Here is an 11,123-nt window from a genome sequence, read left to right on the forward strand (position 1 = left end):
TTGAATTGTCAAAGGCAGAGGAGTTGATTTCTCTACCTACATATTACCACCAAAGTCAAAAATCAAAAATCAAAAGATCGGAATCGGAATCTTTCCAAAAAGATGAAAAAGAAAGAGAGGGAAAAAAAAAAAAGAAAAAGGGTTCCCTGGGGATCGGAGGCTGGGCGGGCAAAGAGAGGGAGATTCGTCTCTCTCACTCTTTCTCTCTTCTCGCCGTTCATCCTTCTCCTTCCATAAGCCCATATTTCCTCTCTTTTTTTTCAATTCAAATTTGCAGTTGAATCAACTCCTCTCATGCCCGATTCCCTACTGTTTGATCGTGTTCTTTAGCCCATAATTTTCCCACCACCACTATGGTTTTCTTCATCGATTAGAATCGCTCTTTCCTTCTTCTTCTTCTTTTGTTCTGAGTCCTAACCGATGGGTCGTAAAGGAACTCAAGTTTTAGCCTATAAGAGAGATGGGTTTTTCTCCGTCTTCGATTTGGGCTCCCAATGGAGTATCCAGGAAGGACACTTCCACCCTGGAGGCTTATTCGCCAGTGTCGGTCAGATGGGTGTCGGATTCGGCATCTCACCGAATTCTTCAAATTCGGATGACACCAATTCTCTGTACACCAATTTGTGTATGAAATATGTTCCTTCTGCTGAGGCTGTTAATGTTGAGGAAACGTTTTTGAAGAAGAACAAGAACAAGAAGAAGGGTGGTTTTCAATTGAGAATTAAGGTTGAAAATCCTTCACTGAGGAGGTTGATAAGTGGTGCAATTGCTGGAACAGTGTCAAACACTTGTGTGGCGCCATTGGAGACCATAAGGACTCATTTAATGGTGGGTAATAGTGGCCATTCTGTCACAGAGGTGTTCAATGATATTATGAAGAATGATGGGTGGAAGGGATTGTTTAGGGGGAATTTGGTCAATGTTATTCGGGTTGCACCCAGCAAAGCGATTGAGGTACTTGAAACTCTGATTTCTTGTTGTTTTAATTTATTGCTTTTGAATTTGCTCTGTATTTTGTTGATATTGGATTGCACTTGAAAACTAGGATAGAAATAGAATATCTATGCTTGCTTTTGATGGTTTCCTGTTGGGTAATTGCTTACTAGAATGGTTCTTTGGATTTTGTTAAATTTAATCCTTTTGTACATTCTTGATATCCCTTCATGTTGGCTGAATATTTGTATGATTCACAAGACCTGGTTTATAACTATTAATATGAATTGGAGGAGGAAGTTGTTGAAGGAATTCAAACTTAGGACCTCCTGTCTAATTGTATATGTACTGGGACCCAAAAGCTTATGGCGTCATGATGTGATAAATTTGATAATTTTATATATTCTCTACAATTCCCTTCCTTTGTGTTCTTTAACTAACTGACCTCGACAGTATTGTTTTAGATAAGAAATATTTCATTGAATAAATGAAAATAAAGGGGTAACCTCAATGCATTTATAGGTGATTACAAAAGAGATTTCCAATTGGAAACTAAATAAGAAAGACTGTGCTTAAAAGGGTGCTTAGTTTTGCACCAATACAAACTTGTAGATAGAACCAAATTCATAAAATTATCAAAAACTGTAACCGAGTCTCTAGAAAGACCAGTATTGCGCTAGCCCCACAATCTAGAAGAAAACTCACAAAATGGTCAACCAAAACATCTTCTTAGAACCATGAAAAAGATGACCCTGATAGTAGTTAACTAGTTACGGCTTGGATATTTCCTAGGCTCTGTTTTGAGTTAGACAAATAAGGTTCGTCTTAATTATCATTCTTGTACTTTGATTGAATCCATAAATGATAAAATCTCTAGAAGATCGAACCCATAAATTTCCTTCTCGAACAATTTGTTATGGTTTGAAGTCCGTCGTGTCTTTGAAACTCATCTATGTAGAATTTTTCATTTTCCCTAATATTCTTATGAGTCCTGAGAATATAATCTAATGTAGCCAACTTCTCGTTTCCACCAACTTAACGATTAAACTCCCTGAAAGTGCCAACTTTTCCATAGTAAATCCATTTCCAGATTATAAGAGGAAGGACTCGACCCCATCTTCAGGTGAAAACTGCTTTTTATATTTATTTCAATGCTTACAGATTCCTCTGCTGTTCTTTCTGCAGCTTTTTGCTTTTGATACAGTCAACAAGAACCTATCGCCCAGACCAGGGGAGGAACCAAAAATTCCAATCCCTGCTTCATTAGTTGCTGGAGCCTGTGCTGGAGTTAGTGCAACCCTCTGTACATACCCCCTCGAGTTGCTCAAAACCCGATTAACCATACAGGTAGCTGGAAAATTTTAGTGAACTGAAACAACATTATTTGTTCTTTAAACGTTGTCACGGAATCTCCATCTCTTGCAAACTCTTGCAGAGAGGCGTTTATGATGGTCTGGTAGATGCTTTCATAAAGATACTTCAAGAGAAGGGGCCTGCAGAATTCTATAGAGGCCTTGCTCCTAGTTTGATTGGAGTGATTCCTTATTCTGCCACCAATTACTTTGCTTACGACACATTGCGGAAAGCCTACCGGAAGGTCTTCAAGCAAGAAAAAATTGGCAACATTCAAACCCTTTTAATAGGATCAGCTGCTGGTGCCATTTCGAGCAGTGCAACGTTCCCGCTGGAGGTAGCTCGCAAGCAGATGCAAGTTGGGGTTCTCAGTGGAAGACAAGTCTACAAGAATGTTATTCATGCGCTTATAAGCATAGTTGAAAGGGAAGGGATTCGGGGCTTATATAGAGGGCTTGGCCCCAGCTGCATCAAGCTAGTGCCTAATGCAGGCATTTCATTCATGTGTTATGAAGCTTGCAAGAGGATTCTTGTAGACAAAGATGATGAAAATTAGAAGGTAATTTTAACATCAAACCTTAGCTAAAAATTGGAGAAGAATACCAAAACCCACCTCGGATTTTTATATGCTTGATTAAATAGTAAAGTAATGTTTGGTCGGTTAGTGGTTAGTGTTTGTTCTGCATGACTCTCGAACGTTATAGCTAAGGAGCGGATTTCAGCTGTGGCATGTCGAATTTTGAATCTTCCCAATGCTGAGAAAGAGAACTTGCCTCATGATGTAAGAGAACTTTAGAATGAGTTGCATCGATTTCTTTTCATAAAACAATGTAAAAATATGGTGAAAGTATATATACTAAATTTGTACTGTTCTTTATTCTTATGGTTCTTATAGTGTGAGAAATTGATTTCTTTCTAATCGACATGTCTATGCTTCAACTATAGGTAACTAGTAAGAACAACGATCTGACATGTGCATGCTTATGCATAATTAAATTGTCCAAACTGATTAAAGCATACGTTCTCAACTAAAAGATCAAACGTTTGAATCTGTTTTCATGTGAACTAGAAAATGTTAAATTACAAATTTAGTCCCGTGGTTCAAAAAAAACTAAAATTTAGTCTCTTAAGTTTAAATTTCATCCTTATAACTTGATAAACTTTAACAATAATAGACCATGTAGTTGGATAAAATCCTCCTTGAATTCTATTATCAAACCATTTAGATGAACCAATTCTTACGTAAGAACCAAATTCTTATTTTTTCCAAACGTATGAAACCAAATTTGTTATATATACATATAGGTGAAATGATCAGTTAATAAATTTCACATTTCTGGTGCTGATCGGGAACCACTTGAACATGAACAGTTAATAAATTATAATTTCACTGTCATAACAATTCGGAAACATCAAAAAATTCCTTGTCTGTCTGTTCTTACAAATTCTCCTGATATAAATAATTCCTTTATCTATTTTCATTAAATAAATGAGACTTCACAATACTGCACAATAACATTATAACATACCAATACAACTTCAAGAACACCTACAAATTCTGGTGTAAAGACCTGTGAGAGAATCTGAAAAGGTCATCATTTCTCATTTTCTTCAAATTCGTTCCTTCCTGAGGGCTCTTTTCTTTGCCTTGATTTCTTTCTTGTCATATTCACAGGAAAATCACCATACCGCGGGACAAAACTATGACGTAACTGTCTAGCAATTGATACCACATTGACCGTTGGCAGCCTTTGTCGAGGCCGAGGTGAATGGATCAATTCGCACCCAGAGCAAGGAGAAAATCGAAGCGAGGAGAATGGACCAGACAATGACAATGGTAGGTGTACGGTTTTGCCTTCCCAGTAAACCCTTTAGGAAAGGATATAAATGGACAATAACCCACAATGCAAAGAACAGCTTACCAAAGAGAGGACCCCAAGACTGGTAACCACTGTTAATGGCATATGACACACCGGCCACGATACCAACCATATTCATAATAAGGACAGTGGTGGGAGGGATGAGGAGAGAAGTCCATTTGAACACATAAAGCTCTGCAAAATCCCCGTCATCATCACTAGCCTTTGACGTCACAGTGAAGTTGGTATCAATTCCAGCAAGAACTTTTAGAAGACCCTGGAAGACGGCAAACAGATGAGCTGAAGTTCCACCGATGACCCAAAATTGCTCGTTCCTCCACCAGTCTTCAATGCTAACCCCACTCCATCTGAGTTCAAGAATACCCGTTGCAAAGATGGAGACGAAAAGGAGAATGAACCACATACTGGCAAAGTTGCTTATCTGCAAATTAGGTTATGAAAACGGTACGTTATATAAAAATTGAGAGGAAAGCATAGTGTATTATATACAGATTGAATATAGGATGTCTTCGAATTAGAAAATGCAATTGTTATTTCATCACAAGTTATTGAAAGAGGATGTCGATTATCGTTAATGTTGCATATACTATCAAAATATTTGAGGAGTCCCACATTTAGATCAGATGAAACAAATGATTTATCATGGAAACATAATTGATCAAACTTCAATTTCATAAGGAAGAAACTATCAAATTACCTCAGGAATGATGAACTTTCCAGTCAAAAGACAGAACGCCGGAAGCATACAGTAAGCAATAAGTGGAATTGAGGTGATAGGGTAGACGATAGTATTGATGTATGCTATTCTCTCCAAAAGCTTTAGCCTTCCATTGTAGCCATACCAGATAGGACAATGCCTGCTAAGCAAGATTTCTATGGAACCCAAAGCCCATCGAAGCACCTGGTTTAAACGATCAGAAAGATTGATGGGAGCAGATCCCTTGAATGCCGGGCGAGGAGGCATGCAGTAAATTGATATCCACCCGCGAGCGTGCATCTTAAACCCAGTCAGAATATCTTCCGTCACAGAACCATAGATCCACCCAATCTAGAAGTAAATAAATAAATAAATAAATAAGTGTTAGAACTGAGTAAATCAGTCTCATCTTTGAAGCGCTCTCTCTTAAGAAGGGGTAGAAGAGAGGGAAAAATATAAAAGAAAGGAGGATGAGGGGATGTTGTCTGATAGCAACTAACCTCTTTTCCCCATTCTGTCTTATCTTCATATCCACAACTGATGACATGAATTGCTTCCTTTAGAAGAGTTGCAGGATTGGTTGAAGGTGGAATACCTCCCATTTCCATGAAAGTGGCTGCAATAAAAACGGGAGATTGGCCAAAGCGCTTCTCTAAACTCTTCTGAGACATCAGGAGTGACCTCTCATCATCATATCCTGTAGGATACAGTAAACAAGGTAAACATTCTATTTTAAAATTGCAATCTCTATCACTTTATCTCATGAAAACTATTACGAAGTTCCAGATGTCACAATGTTGCAATATTCACATGGTTAAAAAATAATTTTCCCTCTCTCGTACGTCCAACAGTTATAGAAGTGGCAGCTGGACTCTCCACCAAGTCTCTTAAAAAAAAGTAAGACATACCTTCATTTATTTATTAGAGAACGTTTTTAAAATGAAGAATAAAGAACGAGAACGAGTATTATGAGGGCAAACCAACCTTCAACACCTTCCTCAATATCTTCCATATTAAAGATAGGAATGGTAGACTCAGTCCTCTTTGCAGCCCTCTTTTTGTCGATGTACTTCTTGTTCCTGCCCTTCTTTCTTGAACCACAGCAACTCTTAATGATGATATTTGGTTCCAAATCTGCCTCAGTCAGAACTGGATCATAACCATATAAAGCTTGCCGATTGAAACAGCAACCAGTTCCCACATACACCGGACCCTGGAGGCCATCCAACCCCTTCAAGTTTATCTGAAGAGCATAGCAAGAAGGAACACAATGTCAATTACAAGTAACAAGCCAAACCCCAAAAGCATCAAAATTACGCCAAAATATATGATTGAAATGCTTGATGACAGGTCAAATAACCTACGTCAAAAAAGACTATGTTGCGATTGGCATATCGATCGTGCAAATCAATGCCATCAAAACGTTGTGGGAATTGTACATAACATGTTTTCTTCCCATAAGCAGGGTCCATCATGAAACACATGGCTTCCTTGAGAGCTTTGCTGTTGTTGAAGTAGTGATCACAATCGACATTCAAAAGATATGCTCCATTAGTAAGCACGGCAGAAACTCGGATCTGCAGATAAGATGAAACCAAGTCATTAAATAATTACAGAAAACCACAAAAGTGCAGTCTCATCTCTTCACTATTACTGTTGTATTTCTTTTTCTGACATTTATAAGTCAAATTCTTCCTCTTCTTTCAATTTCTTGTGTCTTTTATGCACGATTGTATCAAAGAAAAATGACAAACCAATGCATTCATGGCTCCAGCTTTCTTGTGGTGCTGGAAACCTGGTCGCTTCTCACGAGAAACATAAACAAGTCGTGGTAGTTCATTGCCATCAGTATCAAGACCTCCACTGTGGCCTAAGAAAACCTGCACTTGAACATACACAACATCAATATTGCCCCAAAAAATGATAAAACAAAATGCGAAACAAACTATTTAAAAGCTAAGAAACCTGTATCATTCCAGGATGATCCCTGGGATTGTTTCCTGGCCATGGCGTTCCATCCTGCATGGTCCAACCTTCCTCAGGCATCTTTTGTGCTTTGGCAACAAGCGCATTGATCCGGACCTTGAATTCTTCATACTCTCTCTGTGAAACAACACCTTAACTTTCAATGTCAAGAGAATAAAAAATATGTATCCATCTACTTAGCCTTTTAAAATTAGATGAATCAATGTTATTCCAAAGCTAAATGAATTTGGGGGTTCCATAGGGCATGCTTTGCAGTTTCTAGACCACATTCTCATTATTGAAGCAGACATAAAATTCTAAGAATTTCCAGCTCCAAAACACTCTAAATGTTGAGAAACTATTGCTTCATACTATTTCATATTACTCCGTATGAGTAACTCACACCATGAAAGAAAGTGCATATCAAACAATGGACACAACTATGTGAATATCAAATCATCATTTGCATAGCTTTCTTACCTTCATTGCTCGCCGCTCTTTGACAAAAGAAGGTTTAATCTTGTCCTTCAAGTAGTCTATTTTTTGAGCAAAATAAAATTCAGGGGCCCTTGGCTCAATGTGGTGCTTCTTGCAAAAGGGTACCCACTTCCTTGCAAATTCTGCAGTTTCAGAGAGCGCTTCAAAAGTGAGCATTGCTGAACCATCATCTGATACATAGCAGGAGACTTTGTCCACTGGGTAGTCCACAGCAAGTATGGAAAGCACAGTGTTTGCGGTGACAAGTGGAGGCTCTTTGAGCGGATCCACTGTACTAACAAAGACATCAACAGGAGCTAACTGTGATGGTTCTCCTTCACGATCATATCTGCATGGTGAAGACAACAATTGACTTAATAGTAGAACTAATTGCCACTGGTCTTCCAAACCAAACCCTTTAGATTAGACAAAATGCAGAAAAACTAGACTGACCTTAGCGCAAGTCTTTCAAGGAAGGTCTCACGATTGACAGGAGACCATTTTGGAAACTGATCCAGAAGCCAGGAAAGGGCAAACCAAACTTCACAAATAACTGATGTTAACCACAAGGGGTATGCATCCTTCACAGGGTGTGTCAAACGGTACTGTAAGAAGAAGCCCAGAATAATAAGACGAAGTATGATCACAACACGATATGGGGTCAAGTGAGAGGATGGAATAGGAACGACACGACTCAAAGGTTGTCTAGCATCATCAGCCCTGTGAAATAAATAAATTAAGTCAATGAAATTAGCACTGATGTTTAAGTACATAAAGAATAGATTAATGGTATATAGAATGATTTTTGAAGAAAAATAACATGTTTCATTTGTTGTCAGCTTTCATAACTTAACTGTATATATAACTGCTAGATTTGGATGAAGTACTTACATTTGAAGTTCTTCTCCATTTGACCCAGTGCCCTCCATGTCCCCCTTCCCTTCAGTGTACCTACTTGTCATCTGCATCATGTTTTTCTCTTGTTTCAGTTTCCAACCTTCCACTCTTTCCTTCCAGTCAACATTCCCAAGGCCATAAGAATTCAAATCCTTTGATGGGTCCACAATTCTCACAGGAACTGTGATATGAAAAAATGAAATTAGTTCCAACCTAAAACAACAGAAAAGCTTTCTCAAAGATCATGAAAAATTCAAGCTTCTTTATACCTGGCTGCCGTGGGTCAACATATGGATGGGACTGCATATGCTTTTCTGGAGGACCCAAAGGACCAGATGTGGTTCGCACTGATTGATTGTCGGGGGTAGCACAAGGAATTTCTCCTGACACCTAAAGAACCCAAATGTTAAACAATTGGAGGTGATAGAAATATGTAAAATCCGAAGCATATTCATAAGATGTTAAGCAAGCAAAATATAACCATGAATGTACAACTCAACATATGGAAATGCATAAGGAAATTGATAAATTCATACTGATTGGCCATTTGTAAGGAGTGGTATAGGTTGAGACTCATGTCTCGCAGAAGTAGATAGTTCAGCATCTTCCCCATGCCACTGTCGTTTAGTCTTGCTACTTCCTTGCATGTAATTAAACTCATTCTCAATGTCATCCACATCATCCTCATCATCATCACCATCAACACGAGGACTCCCTGCAACGAAATAGCATATCATTGAGTTTTTTTTAAAAAAAAAAAAAAAACTCAGATCAAGACAGCAGTCAGCATGCATCAGAAAGGACATAAAAATTCAATCAAACCTTTGTGCCTCTTGTATCTAGTCTTGCACTGAGGGCAAGACTGGTTTCCATCTTTCCTCTCATACTCATAACAGGGACGACAAACGGGAAAGGCACATTCATTGCAAGCAACAAAGACATCACCAGAGGCCGTAAGACCAACCGTGTCACCACATATTTGACATGTTTGGCTGTTTATATTCTTCAGAGGTTTAGGCTGCATCATTCAAAGAAAAATGGAACATGGGTAAGTTACAATATCAGCGGCCATAACATGGAAAGAAGGTTAAGTAAAAATTTCAAAATAATGTACAGATCTCAACTAAGAGATACAAACGCAGATCTTCAGCATTTTCACAAAAAGCACTAGCAAAGCAAGTCGAACTCTACAACAGTACTGAAACATGAACTGAAGAATGACAGACTGATACACCAAACAACAAAAAAATGAAGGGGGAAAGTGCCAAATAAGAACCAAACTGCAAAAAGCATAAATCAAAGCCCCAAATGTCAAAATCCAACTAATGAACGAAACAGAGAAACCAATAGTCCATCATCGGCTAAGACATTGGAGTTGAAGCTCAATCATCTCATCAATAAGTATCAAATCAACACTCGGATTCATATATTACAAACTACAAAAAAAAACATAATGGATCTAGTTCTATATAATCTACTTAAGTAGCAATCAGTTCCAAATTCCCCAAGATCGCAAACGAGAAAAGGAGAAAAAAAAAACCCCACATCTGAACTTCCACTTCACAGATCAACACACCACACAAGTGACTAAGATCATAAAATCAACAATGAAAAACCAAATTCAGTGTTAGAAGATCAGATTAAAATGTTGATGAATTGAATGTGGATGAAGACTAACCCCACTATCGGAATCGTGGCGAATCCGAACAAGCTCATTCCTCTTGTAAGATCCAGCCACCAATCCCGCATTTGCTTCCATCTTGTCGGAATTTCTTCAGATTCCGGACCAGAAGCAGATCGGAACCCAAATAAGAAGAACAGATTGATTTTCTTTCTCCTTAAATCTTCTCCCACTCAGTACGCCATCTCCATCGCACTTTACTCTAAACCAGCTGCTCTCTCTCTCTCTCTCTCTGTCTCTTAAATATTTTATATTTCGCTTTTTTGTCTTTTTTTAATTTTTTTTTCCGTCTCTTTGTCTCTTTACTTACTACCGGATCGAATGGTTTCCATTGTCCTCTAAACGGCTCGACTCGGCTCGGTAAGCCACGGGATTTTCGGATACTTTGGCAGTTGACGACGTGCCAAGATCTAATTGGATGGAGAGCGGTAAATTTTAGGGCGTTAGTTGACTTTGAAAGAATAGCCATTGAAATTGTTACACGTGGAGGGTTTAGTTGAAGTGTTATTGTCGAGGTGGAAGGATAAAAGATAATTTAATTAGAAGAAAAAAAAAGGAAAATATATTGGTTTTGCTGTTAACAGGCTGTACTGAGAAACACCGGAAATTGTCGGTAGCTTCAAACCTAATGGTTGTGGTTGTCGGTGGACTCGATTATTGCAAGCTGTGAACTGCTAAATCATCTTTCAGTTGGCTTCTCTCAATATTTACGGCCCCATACGTGTATTTTTTTTTTCTTTAATTCAACTTTAGATTGTAATTGATATCTTATCTTCTCTTATATTATTTTTATTGATTGATTTTACTGACGAGATTTTTTTTTCAGTCTAGTTTCAATTTTTTTTTAAAAAAAATAAACATTTAAATCTTATTTTGATATTTCAACTTTGAATCTTATTCTATTTTGATCTGTAAACTTTTAAAATCGTTCATTTTAGTTCTTAAACTTTTAAAAAGTATTTATGTTAATCCTTACAATTAAAATTTTGTTAAAACTTAAACAAAAATGTAAGACGACTTGTATGTTTAGGCTCTAGATGTGTTGATTAAGATAAAGGTGAAGTAAAATTCCAACACCCAATACGCCAAAACAGTGAACAATCGAAATCTTGAACGAAAAATGACTTTCAAGTTATTCTATAGAAAATCGCTTTGTAAATTTTTTAATGTGGTTATCTTATTTGATAACTTAGTCATCCAAAAATACCATTTTGTTAACAAATTAACAAAATTATAATAA

General features: G+C 37.6%; 2 protein-coding genes across 2 annotated transcripts; one reads left to right on the forward strand and one right to left on the reverse strand.

Annotated features, from left to right (window-relative positions):
* The first annotated feature begins 63 nt into the window (after positions 1–63).
* Positions 64–3,165, forward strand: LOC120086156 (adenine nucleotide transporter BT1, chloroplastic/mitochondrial-like). Its single transcript, XM_039042633.1, has 3 exons — positions 64–954; positions 2,119–2,280; positions 2,369–3,165. The coding sequence occupies exons 1-3, from the start codon at positions 421–423 to the stop codon at positions 2,840–2,842; spliced, it is 1,170 nt and encodes a 389-aa protein (XP_038898561.1). The 5' UTR covers positions 64–420; the 3' UTR covers positions 2,843–3,165.
* Positions 3,166–3,643: 478 nt separating this feature from the next.
* LOC120086155 (cellulose synthase A catalytic subunit 1 [UDP-forming]) lies at positions 3,644–9,961 on the reverse strand. The gene is made up of 14 exons (XM_039042632.1): positions 9,881–9,961; positions 9,025–9,220; positions 8,739–8,917; positions 8,472–8,592; positions 8,197–8,383; positions 7,759–8,025; positions 7,309–7,654; positions 6,829–6,966; positions 6,618–6,743; positions 6,228–6,440; positions 5,848–6,106; positions 5,364–5,560; positions 4,864–5,214; positions 3,644–4,587 (listed from the first exon to the last, which is right to left on the reverse strand). Exons 1-14 carry the CDS (start codon positions 9,959–9,961, stop codon positions 4,003–4,005), a joined length of 3,246 nt encoding a protein of 1,081 aa, XP_038898560.1. The 3' UTR covers positions 3,644–4,002.
* Positions 9,962–11,123: the final 1,162 nt, after the last annotated feature.

The sequence above is a fragment of the Benincasa hispida genome, chromosome 9 (assembly GCF_009727055.1).
Source record: "Benincasa hispida cultivar B227 chromosome 9, ASM972705v1, whole genome shotgun sequence".
Classification (NCBI taxonomy): domain Eukaryota; kingdom Viridiplantae; phylum Streptophyta; class Magnoliopsida; order Cucurbitales; family Cucurbitaceae; genus Benincasa; species Benincasa hispida.